This window comes from Eptatretus burgeri, chromosome 9 (genome assembly GCF_056783735.1).
Source record: "Eptatretus burgeri isolate ZD-2024b chromosome 9, Ebu_testis_v1, whole genome shotgun sequence".
Lineage (NCBI taxonomy): Eukaryota > Metazoa > Chordata > Myxini > Myxiniformes > Myxinidae > Eptatretus > Eptatretus burgeri.
Genome location: NC_140969.1, coordinates 72,098,999 through 72,118,176, shown reverse-complemented (window position 1 = coordinate 72,118,176; position 19,178 = coordinate 72,098,999). Strand labels below are relative to the sequence as shown.

Sequence of the window (19,178 nt, the reverse complement as noted above, 5' to 3'; positions counted from 1 at the left end):
TCCGAACCCCGACAGACCGACTCCCTCCAGACCAGTCTTGACTGCTGCTGCCACACTTCGCCGCCGCCACAACTCGCCTGAGCCCGAAACAGAAACTCTCTACTCTCTCAATTCGCCCGGCGCTCGGCTCTTTATAGTGCGACAGGAGAACCCATATGCAGATTTTCGGATCAGGATGGGCTCGGGGGCGGAGCCACGTTCGCCCATTGGACGGAGGAAAAGTGGGCGTGAATCATTCCTGATCCGCGAATTTGCATATATCGATTCTACTCCAACGCGCCTGGAGGCGGGGCCAAATCGCCCCGCGCTTAATGATTGGAGGGATCGGAAGTGGGCGTTAATCATTCCTGATCCGACTTCCCCTCGGAAAGGCCGCTTTTTGGAAACCGCTGCTCGGCACGCGCCCCGCACGAGGCCAGGACAGCCTGATGCTCGGCGTTCACCAGCGGCGCGGGAATGGCGGCAGAAGGAGGAGAGGTGAAGATGGTGGAGGGTTTATTGTGGCGATGATGGCCATGGCGCCGCTTGGAATGGCGGTGATGCGATGGTTGCGAGAGCGAGTTGTGAAGGTAAAGGCCGTGGCTGTTGGCGTTGTTGTTGTTGTGAAGCGGCGTTGCGGTCGGTGGTTGTTGTGTGATGGAGGTTGAGATGTGGTTGGTTCAAAATAAAGATAGAACAGAAAAACGGCTATCTTAAAGGGTCGCAGCCCGAATGAATGACATTTATTCCCTCTAAACAACGGGTTTGGGGCTAACTACACATGTACTTACAGAGATATCTCACCTACGGGACCTGAATGGTGGTTTGCGAATTTCCTCAACCACAACAATATTATGCTTGGTTGGGGATGGTAAATGGAGAAAATAAGTTTTGTTACCTCCATCACCGAAGGTGAAGGAGGTTATGTTTTCACCCCTCTCTGTCCTGTCTGTTTGTTGGGTCGCCGAAATAGGTGACCCTTATTGTCAGTAATTCTGTCTGTTTGTTTGAATGTTTGTTCGTTTGTCATCAGCATAATTGGTAGTAAACGTGGGCCGATTTTGACCAAACTCGGGTGGTAGGTACATCTTATGACCTCGTGCTTTGGAAATTGTGATGGTTGCTGGGGACGCTTTGGTTCCCCAGCAACAACTGCAAAACCTTCAAAATCGGTACCGTTCACGCGAAATGAGAGAGCGAACACACAATGCACAGCAAGGGGGCATGAGACAAGAGGGGCGGGAGTGGGAGGGACAAAACAGTGGGAACAGAGACATTAGGAGATCTGTGGAAGGGAGAGGGATGGGGCGGGGAACATGGGGAAGAGAAGATGGACATTACAGGGACTTTCAGGAAGGAAAGCAGGGAATTTGAAGGAGGTGGGTTTGGGGTGGATTAACGGGGGAAGAAAAGATCGAGGATTTAGATGGGGGATGATAAGAGGTGGTGGTGAACAGCTGTTTTGAAGGCCTGGAGGGAAGAATGGGATTGAATAGTGAGGGAGTTTATTCCAAAGGCAGGGAAAAAAGAGGAATGAAAGAGTGAAGGTGAGCAGTGATTCGTTATTTTGGTTGTTTTACCAGAAGGGTGTTGTTGGTGGACCTTGAGCGCCCTGTGGAAAAGTGGTGGGGACAAATCTCAGAAAGAGCAGGGGGGGGGCGAGGCTGGAGAGGAGACGGTAGAAGACAGAAAGACCACCAACCAACCTGCGGTGATAGAGTGAGAGCCCCAAAAACTCAGCTTCATTGCGGAAGATGCCAATGATCCGAAATGCCTTGGTTTCCACAGCGTGAAGCCGAGAAAGGTGGGAGGCAGAAGCACTAGCCCAGCGGGGAGAGCATTACTCCATCACGCTGCGGACAAAAGCTTTGTAAGTGGTCAGGAGCTCAGGTTGGCTGAGGAAGGACTTTTCACGACGGAGGATTCCCAGTTGGTGACTGGCTTTGGAGGCGAGGTTTGAAATGTGGCTTTCCCAGGAAAGGTCATGGCAGATAGTGAGACCCAAAAGCTTGAAAGAAAGGACTTCTTCCAGAGGATTGTTGAGAAAGTGGATGGGATGGTTTTCTAAACGGTCCTTTCGGAGAGACATAGTGAAAGTGTGAGATTTGTCTGGATTGAAAGAGATGTTCCACGTGTTGGACCAGTTTGTGATTTTATCCAGATCTGCAGTGAGCGAAGAAGCTGCTGCTTGCCGGTCTGAGGGATGACCGATGGTATGGCAGAGGGTGGAGTCATCAGCAATGAGATATAGAGAATTTTCCAGAGAGTCGGAGAGATCGTTGATGAAAACCAGAAAAATAACACGACCCAGAATGCTACCTTGAGGAACTCCAGCCTGGACAGGAAGAGGGAATGAGAGAACTCCATTTAGGGCCACACGTTGACTGTGACAGGAGAGAAACTCTGCGAGCCATGAGTGGAGATGGCCTTGGATACCATAGGAATAGAGTTTGGTGCGCAGAGCAGGGTGCCAGACCGTGTCAAAAGCACGTGATATGTCCAGGGATACGGCTCGGATTTCCTGTCTGGCATTGAGGGCTTCCATCCATTGTTGGGAGAGCAGAAGCAGCATATCCAGGGTAGAGTGACCTGGTCTGAAACCAAATTGATGATCGGAAATCAAGCCATTGGAGAAGAGGAAGGATTTAATGTCTGAAGCGATGATGGATTCCATAACCTTGCTGATGATTGGGAGAAGGCTGATTGGTCTGTAGTTGCAGGGATCTGTCTTTGCACCTTTTTTTGTGCAGGGCAGTTATGTTTGCTGATTTCCAAGCAGATGTCAGATGACCTTGAGCAAATGAGAGGGTGAATAGAACAGAGAGAGGGTGAGCAAGAGCAGAAGAGCAGGTTTTTCGGACACGTGGGCTGATGCCGTCTGGATCAGTTGCAGAATCTGAGTCGAGGTTTGACAGAAAGCTCTCCACCTTGTCAGGAGAAAAGGATACAGAGTCCAGGGACAGTTGGGTGCGACTGGGTAAAGTGGGTCGAGAAAGTGATGGGTTTTGGACACAAGATTTCGATGCTAACACCGAGTTTAGACATTCAGCCTTTTCACGTGCGGTATCAGCAGTGCGGCCATTTGAGGTAAGGGAGGGGATGGAGGGGGAACATACACCAGAAACAGATTTGATTAAACGCCACCAGGATTTTGAAGAGGGAGAGAGGTTTGAGAGATCAGACTTGAGATGAGAAAGATGTTGTTTTCTGTCTCTCCTGAGGGTAGATACACACTTGTTCCGAGCTTTATGGAAGTAACTGAGATTGCCCTCAGTTGGGTTTGCTTTCCATGAGGCAAAGGCAAGTTGTTTCAGTACAACTGCCTCACCACAAGCTTCAGTGAACCATGGGCGTGAGGAAGGGTAGGACAACTGAAGACGAGAGGGGATAAATCTGTGCATGAGGGAGAGCAAGTTTCTTTGAAAGAATTCCCAGGATGAGTTGATGTTGGAGAAAGTAGTGATAGGAGACCAGTCTGTAAGTTTGATGGCTGCTCGGAGACCCTGCCAGTCGGCTTGAGTGAAATGCCAGACTCGACGGCGGTGAGGTGGTTCTCTGATAACAGCCAGAGAGATGTCCACTTTGAAAAGGACGTGGTCAGAAGAACTGATTGGAGCAGAGGAAGAGCAGCATATATTGTCAGGGAAATTTGTCAAAATCAGATCCAGAAGAGATGGAGTACCATTGTTTGAGGTCCGGGTCATGAAGTTGACCGATTGAGTCAGTCCCAATGAGTCACAGAAAGCTTTTGCTGAGGTGCCATGACAGGTGAGAGAGGTATGCACTCCAAGCCAACTGGCATGATGACAATTGAAGTTGCCACATATGAGGAAGAGAGAGTTTGGATCAGAAGATAGAAGTTGGTCCATGTTTTCAGATTGTGAGGTGTAAATGGAGTCATCACTGTTCGGTGGACGTTACAGTACACATATAAACATGAGGTGGGAGTGGAGGGGAAGCCGGAGCCAGAGGTATTCCTGGGGGTGTGGGGGAGTGAGAGCAGTGCAGGGAGAGTGAGGAATAGAGTCTTTGATGAAGAGAGCAACACCTCCACCAGGACGAGGCTCAGGTCTGTCATACCAGAGGAGGGAGTAACCAGGGAGAGATACTTGGGAGTCAGACACGTCTTGGGGGAGAAAAGTTTCTGAGGCAGATTATGTCTGGTTTGTCAGTGGCAACCTGTATGGAAAGATCTGAAAGGTTTGAGCGAAGGCCCCGGATATTTGAGGTCCACACTTTTAATGAAGAGGGAGGGGGGAGGCTTTGGGTAGAGGGGGTGGGGAGGGGGCGGGGGAGGGGGAGGGTAGGACAAGGAACGAGGGGGGAGGTAAGGAGGGTTGTTGAAAGAGTGTGGGGGATTGCAGAATAGCTAGGGGAGGGGGCCAGATTAGGAGAAAAGGCTCTGTGGTGCTGGGGTAGAGGGGGGACAAGAGAGGGGAAGAAGGCAGTTGAGGATTTGAGGAGGTGGAGTGAAGAGATGGAGGTGAGAGCGCAGTGGAAGGAGGCAGCTTTGAGGATGAGAGGGGGGCAACTTTGAGAAGGGTGAGTGAGGGGATGATTGGTGGGAGAAAGGTGAGGGGGGAGTTTTTGAGAGAGGTGAGAGGGAGGCTTGGAGGGAGAAGAGTGGGATGGTTGCTTTGAGAGTGAGGGGTGAGAGGGGTGAGTTGGCACTGAAGTTGGAAAAAAAGAATTGTCGATGGAAAGCGAACATTCATAGCAAACTGGGGTTTTTAAAAAAAGTTTTAGGTCAGAGATGCGATTTAACACAATTCTTGATGGATGCAATAAAGGCGAAATCAGGGAAAGGAGAGAAGAAGCGCTGTAACAGTTAGATTTTTTTGGCAAGGAATGAAGAAGAGGTTGAATTGCGAGCAGTTTGTTTAAATAGTAGAAGAGTAGTGCATTATGATACAGTAAAGAGTACCACACGTGTGAAAGAGGAAGATGAAGCATTATAAGAGATCGTTTTATTATTATTAATGTTTGAGAGAGTTTTCAACACATTAAGTCATGGAAGTGTTGTAGAAAAAATCGAGGAAGAAGTAGAGGAGGAGGAGGAGGAGGAGGAGGAGGAGGAGGAGGAGGAGGAGGAGGAGGAGGAGGAGGAGGAGGAGGAGGATGACGAAGAAGAAGAAGAATCGAGCTTCGTGATTGTGCAAGGAGAAAGGTCGTTTTTGTTTTTGTTTTTTTTTGGTTTAAGATAAGAAATAGAGTGATAAGTGGGAGGGATGGAGGACGTTCGGAAAGTGTAGAAGATAGAAATTGAAGGTGATGGGGAAAAAAACCCCAAATAAACATGATCGTACACCGAGGGGAAACAAAGGGTAGGCCTCAAGCATCCGCCTCAAGCATCCGGTAAGACAAGGTCGACGAAATCTCACAAAATAGCACGATTTTTGAAACAAAACCGAATTAGGAACACACAGCAACATATAGGTGAGAAAATAAACAGTTAAAACGGAACAAATAACGACCGGGAACTTAACTTTGAGATCGTCAGCAGAGACTCCTGAAGGAGAGCTGTCGACGCTCCAAACCCAGAACCGGAAGTCCATCAATAATTTACTCTTGCGGAAGTCAATTGCAAAATTTTGTAATAATATTTAAATTAATTTACTCTTTGAAAAAGGTATTGCTCTCCCCCCCCCCCACCCTCGCTTTCTCCCCCCCCACCCTCGCTTTCTCCCCCCCACCCTCGCTTTCTCCCCCACCCTCGCTTTCTCCCCCCCACCCTCGCTCTCTCCCCCCCACCCTCGCTTTCTCTCCTCCCCCCACCCTCGCTCTCTCCCCCACCCTCGCTCTCCCCCCATCCTCGCTCCCCCCACCCATCCTCGCTCCCCCCATCCTCGCTCCCCCCATCCTCGCTCCCCCCCCACCCTCGCTCTCCATCCCCCTTCCAAGCTCTCCCCCACTTCCTCAATCCCCTTCTCTATGTCTGTCTCGCTCCCACCCCTCCCCTCGCGCCCCTCCCTCCCAGACTGTATAGCAACCTGTGTTTCGGTCTGCATGTGTATATGTATGTATGTATGTATATATATATATATATATATATATATATATATATATATATATATATATATATATATATATATATATATATATCCTGTAAGCAGCAGTATAAGCAAGATGAACAGGAATAAAAAAAAGAAGCTCAACATAAGGAAAGAAGATGGCTTGCCATGGAGAAGCAGGGCACTGTGAGTAAGCTACCAGGTAGTTGAGTAAGTTATGAGATAACAAGTGTATCAAACAAACAGTGCAAGGCCTTTGTAAAAACTTCTACTTAGTCTCTCATCTGCTCTCCCTGTTAAAATATTTAACCTTTCAAACAAGTTGTCTTCGGGGATACCGTACACATACGTATTATGTGCGGTATACACACGAGGTGGGACGGCAGAAGTTAAACAAAAGAATAAAGAAGAGAACGATAATTTTTTAAAAGGTGGTGACAAAAAGGATGGGAAGAGAGAACAAAAAGTAAATGAAGAGTGAGCAATGGGGTGGGGAAGGTAATCAGGTAATGTATGGGGAATGGAAATATGTCCTTATCACTTCTGAACTCCTGCTCATACTAATATATCTCATATTTAGTTATGTGAATTATTTAATGTTCTAGTTGTACCTTAAACACAAAAAAGCATATTTGATTGTGATGCTGACCTACAAAGGAAGATGTAATAAATAACGTTGCCTTGTCTTATGTCTTCCCTTCCAGGATGTTTGATGTTGGTGGGCAACGGTCTGAGCGGAAGAAATGGATCCATTGCTTTGAGGGTGTCACCTGTATTATATTCTGTGCCGCACTCAGTGCTTACGACATGGTTCTCATCGAAGATGATGAAGTGGTGAGATCTCGCACCGTCCATGCCTCTGGCACCAAAAACATTTTCAATTGTGTTACACTGTCCTGGTTTTGAGTGGAATGCTTTCTTTGCTCCAATGAATTGTTGTTTTTAGATTGGAATGTTTTATTTTTACTTTTAAATGATCTGCATTATGTAAGAGCAGTGAGTACAGGATGCAGCATGGATGTCATGGTCCAAATAGCCTTTTACTTTGCCGAGATTATCTTTGATAAATTTGTGTTAAGGTGCCAGGATATGTCAGAGCGGGTGCACTCGTCTCTAAGCTGTGTAATCTGGGTTTGAATCCCGACCCATCTATAAGCAATAGGGGCAGTGAGTGTCCCACAGGTTGGGTGTTGCATCAATGCGGTGCGTCATCCCTTGGATGAGTATTGAGCAGAATATCCATCTGCTGGCATTACTTGGTGGACGTAACAGATCCAACTGTGCCTTTCACAAACAATCGGCTCGTGTGTGTCAGCATCCTGTCCAAATTCCAATCCTTAACTCAATGTAATACTGCACTGGCAAATGGGTCACCAAGTTTATGCCTCACCCAAACTGTGAAACACCAGGATGATTGTTTATAGCTGGGTTGGGATTCGAACCTCGGCAAGACAGCTCAGAGGTGAGTGCTCATTCCTCTAGGCTATCTTGCTAATCCATTTATCATTATTAAGTAAAAAAAAATGTGTATTTGTTAGAAGTATATATATATATATGTCTCCCGTGTCTCCCGTGTCTCCCGTGTCTCCCGTGTCTGATATATATGTCTCCCGCTACCGAGAAGTGTGAGAAGCAGGAGAGCCAGCAGGGTTGAGAATGGGGCATCAAGGAATAGGAGCAGAAGAACCAACGGGGTGGGAACTGTGTGGGGGGCAGGAGAGCCAGAACACCAGTGGGTAAAGGGGTCTTCAGGGTCTTACAGGTCATTGGGGTGTGAAGGGTCTTCTAAGTCTTAAGGGTCTTTGAGATCTTCCAGCTATAAGGGGTCTTAAGGGTCTTCAAATGACTTGAGTGTCTTGAAGGGCCTTCGGGGTCTGAAAGAGTCTTCGGGATCTTAACCGTATTTGGGGTCCAAAGGGTCTTTGGGGTATTCGGGGTTTTAAAGTGTCTTAATTGTGTTTGGGGAATGCGCGGGGTAATTAAAATCAATGTCGTTCATCTTAAAAGGAATTGCTTTCATTCCCAAAGCTGAGGATGTCGTCATCGTCAGGAATGTTGAGATGGCACGGGCTTCATAGGCCCAGCGGTCCCCTACTATGTCTGTGTTTCCCTGTGTATCATCACTGAGATAAAAATTTAATAGCGACTGATCAGGTATGTATGTTTTCACACGAGGACGATAACTTGAAACACATGCACAAGGACTCAAATAAATGGATTTACAGAACTTCTTTTGCAGGAACCTTGACCTCTGTGGAATCAGTTATTCTATTTTTTTTCCAATTGGAGTTCAACTCGAGCTGTCTGTGTGTTCGTGACAGAATCGCATGCACGAAAGCCTCCACCTCTTCAATAGCATCTGCAACCATCGCTACTTCATCACCACCTCCATTGTGCTCTTTTTGAACAAGAAAGACCTTTTTGAAGATAAGGTCAAAAAAGCACATCTGAGCATTTGTTTTCCAGAATATGACGGTAAGTTTGTCCAATTGTACCAATAAACCTACAGCTTTGATATTGTTACAGATCTCGTCGAATGGGTAAATGGGGAATAGATGAAATGGTTATTTAATTGTGCGTTTTGGCATAAGTGTGATGTAATTACTGTAATTATCGAGATAGCGTCGAGTGCAGTATTGTATAGTGAGCTATTGTCGTCCTGCCAAAATGTCTGTTCATCAAGCCTATCTCCCCCCCCCCCCTCCCTTCACCTGTCGACCTGTCTTCATGAGTTCATGCATTTTGCATTCAACACTCCTTGCACAAATTGCCTTCCCCAAGATGTGCCAGGACATTGTAAAAATCGCTGGGAACATAACAGTCAGGTGATGCTCCGTCACACCCAAGGACCATAGATGGTGCATAATGGGAGAATACCAATCAGTGTTAAGTGTTGTATCAATCAGTGTTGTAAATGAGAACTTGTGTGGTCATCAGGGAACGGGAACTCCAGAGCGCATAGAATAACTGGCATATAAATCCGTAACATGGGTGAATTGGCTTCATGCAATTAAGGCACTATAAAAAGTGAATCACCTGTAACAGTTTGCGTGTTTTTGAAACACTGATTCACGCCCAAGTTATCCGGGCGAACTTGGAGACCTTCTGGGCGCCTACCCACCTGATCGGCACGACTGTAACAACATGTATTTTGGGCGTTTGAGAAGTTCTAGAAATTGCCGTTTGTTTGCTTTCTCAGATAAGGGTAAATGTATTCACTCGGAAAAAAAAATCCTTCTATTTATATGTACTTGCACATTGAAAAATGAAAAATTTGCTGTTTTGTATTCGCAGAGCTCGTTGAACACCTTTGGTAAAATTGACTTGATCTGTTTGGCATTCCCATATTGACTTGTACAGTGGATGATGAACGAGCCTGAGATCCCAGGTTCTAATTCTGGTTCAGTTTGTCAATCACATCATAACTCATCAAGTTAATGATGAACGAGCCTGGGATTGTAGGTTCTAATTCTGGTTCAGTTTGTCAATCACATCATAACTCATCAAGTTAATGATGAACGAGCCTGGGATTGTAGGTTCTAATTCTGGTTCAGTTTGTCAATCACATCATAACTCATCAAGTTAATGATGAACGAGCCTGGGATCCCAGGTTCTAATTCTGGTTCAGTTTGTCAATCACATCATAACTCATCAAGTTAATGATGAACGAGCCTGGGATTGTAGGTTCTAATTCTGGTTCAGTTTGTCAATCACATCATAACTCATCAAGTTAATGATGAACGAGCCTGGGATCCCAGGTTCTAATTCTGGTTCAGTTTGTCAATCACATCATAACTCATCAAGTTAATGATGAACGAGCCTGGGATTGTAGGTTCTAATTCTGGTTCAGTTTGTCAATCACATCATAACTCATCAAGTTAATGATGAACGAGCCTGGGATCCCAGGTTCTAATTCTGGTTCAGTTTGTCAATCACATCATAACTCATCAAGTTAATGATGAACGAGCCTGGGATTGTAGGTTCTAATTCTGGTTCAGTTTGTCAATCACATCATAACTCATCAAGTTAATGATGAACGAGCCTGGGATTGTAGGTTCTAATTCTGGTTCAGTTTGTCAATCACATCATAACTCATCAAGTTAATGATGAACGAGCCTGGGATTGTAGGTTCTAATTCTGGTTCAGTTTGTCAATCACATCATAACTCATCAAGTTAATGATGAACGAGCCTGGGATCCCAGGTTCTAATTCTGGTTCAGTTTGTCAATCACATCATAACTCATCAAGTTAATGATGAACGAGCCTGGGATTGTAGGTTCTAATTCTGGTTCAGTTTGTCAATCACATCATAACTCATCAAGTTAATGATGAACGAGCCTGGGATTGTAGGTTCTAATTCTGGTTCAGTTTGTCAATCACATCATAACTCATCAAGTTAATGATGAACGAGCCTGGGATTGTAGGTTCTAATTCTGGTTCAGTTTGTCAATCACATCATAACTCATCAAGTTAATGATGAACGAGCCTGAGATCCCAGGTTCTAATTCTGGTTCAGTTTGTCAATCACATCATAACTCATCAAGTTAATGATGAACGAGCCTGGGATTGTAGGTTCTAATTCTGGTTCAGTTTGTCAATCACATCATAACTCATCAAGTTAATGATGAATGAGCCTGGGATTGTAGGTTCTAATTCTGGTTCAGTTTGTCAATCACATCATAACTCATCAAGTTAATGATGAACGAGCCTGGGATTGTAGGTTCTAATTCTGGTTCAGTTTGTCAATCACATCATAACTCATCAAGTTAATGATGAACGAGCCTGGGATTGTAGGTTCTAATTCTGGTTCAGTTTGTCAATCACATCATAACTCATCAAGTTAATGATGAATGAGCCTGGGATTGTAGGTTCTAATTCTGGTTCAGTTTGTCAATCACATCATAACTCATCAAGTTAATGATGAACGAGCCTGAGATCCCAGGTTCTAATTCTGGTTCAGTTTGTCAATCACATCATAACTCATCAAGTTAATGATGAACGAGCCTGGGATTGTAGGTTCTAATTCTGGTTCAGTTTGTCAATCACATCATAACTCATCAAGTTAATGATGAATGAGCCTGGGATTGTAGGTTCTAATTCTGGTTCAGTTTGTCAATCACATCATAACTCATCAAGTTAATGATGAACGAGCCTGAGATCCCAGGTTCTAATTCTGGTTCAGTTTGTCAATCACATCATAACTCATCAAGTTAATGATGAACGAGCCTGAGATCCCAGGTTCTAATTCTGGTTCAGTTTGTCAATCACATCATAACTCATCAAGTTAATGATGAACGAGCCTGGGATTGTAGGTTCTAATTCTGGTTCAGTTTGTCAATCACATCATAACTCATCAAGTTAATGATGAATGAGCCTGGGATTGTAGGTTCTAATTCTGGTTCAGTTTGTCAATCACATCATAACTCATCAAGTTAATGATGAACGAGCCTGGGATTGTAGGTTCTAATTCTGGTTCAGTTTGTCAATCACATCATAACTCATCAAGTTAATGATGAATGAGCCTGAGATCGCAGGTTCTAATTCTGGTTCAGTTTGTCAATCACATCATAACTCATCAAGTTAATGATTAATGAACCTGGAATCCCAGGTTCTAATTCTGGTTCAGTTTGTCATTCACATCATAACTCATCAAGTTAATGATGAATGAGCCTGAGATCCCAGGTTCTAATTCTGGTTCAGTTTGTCAATCACATCATAACTCATCAAGTTAATGATTAATGAACCTGGAATCCCAGGTTCTAATTCTGGTTCAGTTTGTCATTCACATCATAACTCATCAAGTTAATGATGAATGAGCCTGAGATCCCAGGTTCTAATTCTGGTTCAGTTTGTTAATCACATCATAACTCATCAAGTTGATGATGAATGAACCTGGAATCCCAGGTTCTAATTCTGGTTCAGTTTGTCATTCACATCATAACTCATCAAGTTGATTAATGAGCCTGGGATCCCAGGTTCTAATTCTGGTTCAGTATGTAAATTACATCATAACTCATCAAGTTAATGATTAATGAGCCTGGGATCCCAGGTTCTAATTCTGGATCAGTTTGTCATTCACATCATAACTCATCAAGTTCATAAATGAGCCTGGGATCCCAGGTTGTAATTCTGGTTCAGTATGTAAATTACATCATAACTCATCAAGTTAATGATGAATGAGCCTGGGATCACAGGTTATAATTCTGGTTCAGTTTGTCAATAGCATCATAACTCACCAAGTTGATGATGAACGAGCCTGAGATCCCAGGTTCTAATTCTGGTTCAGTTTGTCATTCACATCATAACTCATCAAGTTGATTAATGAGCCTGGGATCCCAGGTTCTAATTCTGGTTCAGCATGTAAATCACATCATAACTCATCAAGTTAATGATGAATGAGCCTGGGATCCCAGGTTCTAATTCTGGTTCAGTTTGTCAATCACATCATAACTCATCAAGTTAATGATGAATGAGCCTGGGATCCCGGCTCCTAATTTTGATTGGCATTCCCATCTTAACTTGTACAGTCTATGTTGGTGAGCCTGGGTTCCCAGGTTCGAATGCCATAAGCTCTTTTGATGTTTTTCATTGACCACTAATGTCCTCCAAGGAAAGACATAGAACTTGGTTGCAGGAGGAGGTCATTTGGCCCATCACGCCTGTAGTTTATCCACACCCCATCAATTAAATCGATTCATCATCTGTGATATGAACCCAATCCACCATTTCCCCAATTTGACTGGGAGGGTGAGGGGGAGAGGGTTGGGGAGGAGAAGTTGGGAAGACAACAGTGGGGGCAGGAAGAGGAACACCTCAAGGGTGTGTACACTATTTGCATATTATACTGAGACCAGGCCAAGATATTGAAATACTTGGACAAATCTTCACTATTTTCCCAAATTCAATGCACTTTTGTCGATTGTCTTTAAATGACTCAAATGCCAAGAAAAAAATTCCAGCCAGATGCCAAAACATTTTCCCAGTTTCAACAATCCATGATGATAAATTCTGTGGCATGGCAGTGCAACTTGAAATATCAAAATAGATAATCAAATCCAAGGCTTGAGGATTGATGGCTCAGTTCATTTGGCACAACATTGTCTGTCATCATCACCAGTGTGAAATGCTGATCTGTGAATATTTAATTAGGCGTAGGTCAGTTTTAAATGTATAGGATTAGCCTCGGGGCGAGAGGTCGACACACTCGCCTCTGAGCTGTCTGTCATGGATTCAAATCCCGAACCAGCTATGAACTAAGTCATCCTGGTGTTTCACAGGCAGGGCGATTCATCAATGTGTGTGCCATCCCTCAGATGGACGCGAAACAGGGTGCCTCGTCTGCTAGCATTGGTTGGTGGACATTAAAGATTCCACGGTGTCTTTCGTGAAGAGTAGGTGAGTAATTGCCGCGGTACCCTGAGCATATTACAAATTGCTGGACGATTGCTCGGAAGGCAATGGTAAACCACATGGCTGATCAGTCTACTCTGGATTCTGTCCAAGTCAACTCAACTCTGGACTTGTTGCTTCTGCTCCTCTTTCAGCAGTGGTTGGAGGCCCGAAATCTCAAACTGGAGGTTCGGACCATCTCCTTGGACATATCTCGGGTATTCGATTGTCTGTCACCCTGCTTTGTTACTGTTAGCCAAGCTCTTTGTCTGTGGCAGAGAAGGCCACTTTCATTCTTGGATTTCTGACTTCCCCCACTCACGCAGTCAGTTGCGCATTGCTATCACAATGGAACCCTCTCCTACTCTACCAGTTGAGGATGAAGTTCCCCAAGGCAGTTTATTTAGTCCAGTCTTGTTCCTTCGTACACAAACGACCTCTCCAATGCTTTGGAAAACCCTCTCTTCCTTTTTTGTAGACAATTGCAAACACATCTGTGTCGGAGTGGCGACCCGTCCAGGATTGTACCAAATAGCCAAGGAGACTTCTAAAGCAGAACCTACGCTCTGCACAGAGTATGGGCCCAATGGATGAATGGACAAACACATTGCGTCTTACTTCTCCACATTGCCACTGACAGTCAGGAAGCAGCTGTCTCACTCTCTAATCAGACGTTTGATAAAGGGAACATGTCCTTTAATCCTGGACAATGTCGGTCTCAACCTGTGACTCTGGAAGGATCCTTTTTTGTCCTTGTTTTTGCACTTATTGAGGCTCATGGAAGAGCAGTGTTTCGAAGTAATTTGTTTTCCCCTCTTGTTTTAACAAAATGTAAGTTTAACCAACACATCAAAACATTAATCATATGTTGTTGTTCGTCTTTCGGCTGCTCCCGTTAGGGGTCGCCACAGCGGATCATCCGTTATGATCCGCATACTGATTTGGCATAGGTTTTTACGCCGGATGCCCTTCCTGACGCAACCCTGGTCGCCTCTTATGACACAGGGATAAGGATTGGGTTTCGCCATGATTCCAGGCTGCTCTACACCCTCTCACAGTGCGGCCCAGTGCAAAGCTCCCGTCCTCAAGTGATCCTCCAACCCAAGCCTCCGAGTATCCGGATTACAGACGCACGCCACTATGCCCGGTTCAAAGCAATAATCGTATCTCCTGCATAAAGACAAGTTTAACCTGGACACCCACACTCCCCAACCAAATTACCTCTCATGCTACAGCTTTTCTCAGACCTTTAAATAGTTTTGTGCTTGTGAAGTGGCAACAAACACAATTTTCCAAAAAGATCTGACGACACAAGCTGTCACAGTAGATCGGCACATGACACTACATTGGATTTATTTACTTTGGGAAGGGGTGGCGAGCAAAATAACTGTGGCTGTTCCAAAGAAAAAAGAACAATTACATGGCAGGAGCCCAAAAATATGACATTTGTTTGGCCTTTTTACCCTGAAACACCATGACTTGTCATCATTGTTACCTCTGCCACCGAAGGTGGGCAGAGGTTATGTTTTCACCCCTGGTTTGGTTGTTTGTCTGTGAGCAGGATATCTCAAAAGGTTGTGGACAGATTCGAATGAAACTTAGTGGAGAGGTTGGGTGCGTAACAATGACGAATTGATTCGATTTTGTTGAAGATCCGGATGCTATGATTACCTCCACCACCGAAGATAGGAGATTATGTTTTCACCCCTGTCTGTTTCTTGCAAAATCTTAAAGATTTTTCAAGTGTATTGGTCAGTCGATTTTATTATCCTGTGTTTGTTCGTCTGTTTATCAATCGCCTACAGGTCACAATTCGAAACCAAATTGTGGAGGCAGTCTCAACTGAGAAGCCGATTGATTTTGAGGTCAAAAGTCATCTTGAGGTCAGATTTCTAAAATCATTTTTCATCTGATTGACTTGAAAGTTGAAGAGATTTGCATATTGCGTCACTAAATTGGGAAACCAACTATTTTTGAGATCAAAAGGTCGAAGGTCAAACCTCTGAAGTCATCAATTTTTATCTGAAAAATCATTTTTCATCCGATTGACTTGAAAATTAAGCAGCAATTGCATAGTCCATCACTGAATTGGGAAAAACAACTTTTGGCGGTCAAAAGTTCAAAGGTCAACTCAAGGTCAAACTTCTAAAATAATCAATTTCGATCTGAAAAATAATCAATTTTCATCCGATTGACCTGAGCTTTGATTAAGATTGTCAATTTTAATGTTAACGAAATGGACGATTTGATGTATCCATGGCAACCTTTGGAGAGGGGGTTAATTTTGCAAGTATCGTGCTCTGCATCGCATCTACTTCTTGTTTGTTTGTGTGCTTGGTGGATGGACAGGTTATAATGAAACTTGGTGGACAGGTTGGGTACGTGACCGTAACAAATTGATTCGATTTTGGTGAAGATCTGGATCTGTATCCAGATACGAGTGAAGTGATTCTTCACCATTGAGAGATGTTGCCAAAAACGATATATAGCATGATATCTCAAAAAGTTATGGATGGATTCAGACAAAACTTTGCAGATGAGGTGACAAAAATAAGCCAATTAGATTTTGGTAAATATCAGTATCTGGCCTATCAGTGGGATACAAAACATAAACTGTTCAGCGTGGCGGAGGTATGTGCTCTACCGAATGCCGTTTTAGTTCATACAGGACAACTGTAGTCTTATGAGATGCATAGTAACCCTTGTTAACTTCTCTTTTCCTACTTTCTAGGCTCCAACACTTACGAAGATGCAGGGAATTACATCAAGCTACAGTTCCTGGACCTGAACTTGCGCAAAGACATAAAGGAGATATACTCTCACATGACCTGCGCCACGGACACGAAGAACGTGAAGTTTGTGTTCGACGCCGTGACCGATATCATCATCAAGGAAAATCTCAAAGATTGCGGCCTCTTTTAATTGTCCGTTCATGTTTTGTTACCTCTTGTTGTTTGCACAGGTACACAGTTGATACATAGGTATATTCGATATTATTAACCTCTGCCATTGAAGATGGACGGAGGTTACTGTTTTCACCCCTTTCTGTTTGTTTGTTTGTTTGTGAACAGTATTACGGAAAAACTCCTCGACGGATTTCGACGAAACTTGGTGGGGGGGTTAGGTATGGTCCAAGGATCATGCCATTAGATTTTGGACTTGGTCCCCCCCCCCTCCCCAAAAAAAGTTAGAGAAAAATTTTTTTTTTTTTTGCATTTCTACATGTTTTAAGTGATTTCCAACCCCTCTAAAAAATTGTTACCCCCCCCCCAAAAAAAAAATTAGAGAAATTTTTTTTTTTTACATTTCTACATGTTTTAAGTGATTTCCAACCCCCCCCCCAAAAAAAAATTTTTGCAACTTTTTTTTCAACAAAATTTTGGTTTCTTTTTTTTGCATCTCTACATGTTTTAAGTGATTTCCAACCCCCCTCCCCCCAAAAAAAAATGTTGGAGAAAAGAACTATAACTCTGTCAGCACTGTTGACATCATATTTAATGAATAAGATATAAGGTTCACTTGAGTGACCCAGCAGTTTTGGCGGCGGAGGTTTTGCACTCTCCCGAGTGCTCCCCCCTCTAGTTGTTTACTTTGTTTATGTAACTTTTTGTTGTGCTGAAAAACAGACTCATGTGAGGATGGAACAAATTTAACTTGAACTTTGAATACTATCGACCTGCATCATGTCCATTGTCCATGATAAAACCAACATCGCTTTTGCTTTTCATCGATCAATCACTCTTCAAGTTATCCGCCGGCTTTGGAAACCTGCCCCAACGCAGTGGAAGCCTTTATTCTGCTTCTGGTTTAAAATTTAGGATGTAATGATTTATATGCAGCCAGTCTATAGTCCTGCAGCATCCAACTATTGGTCACTGGCTTTTACACCAACACCAATTTTTATTATGGACCCTGGGAATCAAAAATCTACCTACATCGAATAAACTATCAATAGGAGCAAAACGCTGCCATTAGACCATTTAATGCATCAGACATGGCAATAAATGTGAATTGTCGCTCTCAACTTGCCGGCTCGATGACAGAAGACGCCATTTGCCTTTTTGCCGGCTTCATCCTTACGCCGTTTATAATCCCGTACAGCATGACAACTTGCTAGTGGGCTAAAAAAAAGCCTTAGTTTTTGAGCAACCAGGGCCGTAGTAATAACATTTGTTATCATAGCTAAAACTGACCTCGGGTTTGTGGATTTCATGAAAATATGTGATGTCAATCTGAAAAGTGATGGCAATTTGCATACGCCGCCATTTTCCAACATGACCACCATGGCCAAGTCCATCTCTCTTAAATCACTTACTATAGCACCGAGGTGGACGGTTTTGGTACCTAACCCTATGTTTTCAGGGTTGAGGAACACAATGAAGCTATTCACAATATGACAATGCACACGCTGTTAAATACACCTGACTGCAGTTCATTTGGAACTCTCAAACTACTCCGTCCAATTCACTGTTGGACGTGCTGTCAAACAGCGTTGCATGTGTCAGAGGATTTTCACTTGTAATGGAGTGAACTAATGCATCAATGGGCATTGCCATGCAGGGTTGTTCATTCTAGAGACAAGTACACTGGGAATCACAGGAGGTCATGAGGCAACAGTACACAGATGTCATTCAACAGCCCCGGAGCAGCGGCAGGCTGCTTCATCAAGTTGGATGGACGTTAAACCAAGCGTCCCGTCTTGGTGGACGATAAAAATCATACGATGTCCTTCATGAAGAGGAGGCGAGTCATCACTGACACCCTCACCGAATTACAAATTCCTGCTCTAACGTACAGGGTGCACTGCATCAGCAGCACTACTGCTTCCCTGAAAGTAACCCACATGCTGCATACGAACGATGACGATGGCAGACATTGCTTAAAAACACGATTAAGACAAATGCTGGGAAAAAATTATTAAGTGACACCCATTTTGAAACTGAAACCTGCTCTGACTTTTCCAAACAAAAATGCAGGTGAAACCTGAGACGCTCGTTATTTCCTTGGCTTGACGCCGCAACGTCTCCCGAAGACGAGAGATTTCTGATCTATTCGATCCACATGGACACCGCCAATGGGAGATATGCACCGTCTTGTCCATAGTACAACAGCCAAGAATACCGCGGACTCGATCTGTCAACCAAACATTTCGAATTTATTACATATATCACTGGGAAGGATACAAACACGGATGTAGAAATTTTTGCAGCAAAGTGAAAGTATCGATGCACGACACGCTTTGATGTAAAGCTAAACCTCATGCAGGTGCGCCGTTTGGTCAGAAAAAAAGAAATTATAATTCTTTAAAATCCCCGAAGAATGCATGATGAAAATTAAATGCTTTGTGTCACTCGGTGCGAGTAAATAAAATCTAGAGCCAATAAAAATGGCGGTGCCAATGTCGTTCGATTAGCAGGAAAGCTTTACCATGTGCTCTGCTCTCAAAGAAAATTGAGATCTTACCTTGAGAAGTGGTTCTTGTCAGTCAATTATGGATATAAGGTGTATGATATATATATATATATATATATATATATATATATATATATATATATATATATATATATATATATATATATATATATATATAAAAAAGGTATTTTGGAATAAACGACAACAATAACAACCAAAAGATGTTTGCAAAAATAAGTAAAAACAAGACTGGTTGTCATTTGTCAAGAGGTTTACATTTTAACCACACATTGTATTCCTCCCATTCACACTGGAGTTTGAACACGCGCCACAAAAACCACCACGACGGGGAACCCGGCAGTTTGTCGCCAAGTCAAGATCACATTC

The 19,178-nt window shown here is 43.7% G+C and overlaps 1 protein-coding gene across 3 annotated transcripts in view; it reads left to right on the top strand.

Moving 5' to 3' along the window:
* The window catches only part of LOC147020342 (guanine nucleotide-binding protein G(t) subunit alpha-1), a 56,122-nt gene extending 39,486 nt beyond the window's left edge, over window positions 1-16,636 (top strand). For all 3 annotated transcript variants that reach the window (XM_085895653.1, XM_085895654.1, XM_085895655.1), the window contains exons 7-9: window positions 6,695-6,824; window positions 8,312-8,465; window positions 16,111-16,636. In XM_085895653.1, the coding sequence (XP_085751779.1) occupies window positions 6,695-6,824; window positions 8,312-8,465; window positions 16,111-16,301 (475 nt within the window). In that variant the 3' untranslated portion in view covers window positions 16,302-16,636. The remainder of the gene's footprint in view (window positions 1-6,694; window positions 6,825-8,311; window positions 8,466-16,110) is intronic.
* The last annotated feature ends 2,542 nt before the right edge of the window (window positions 16,637-19,178 follow it).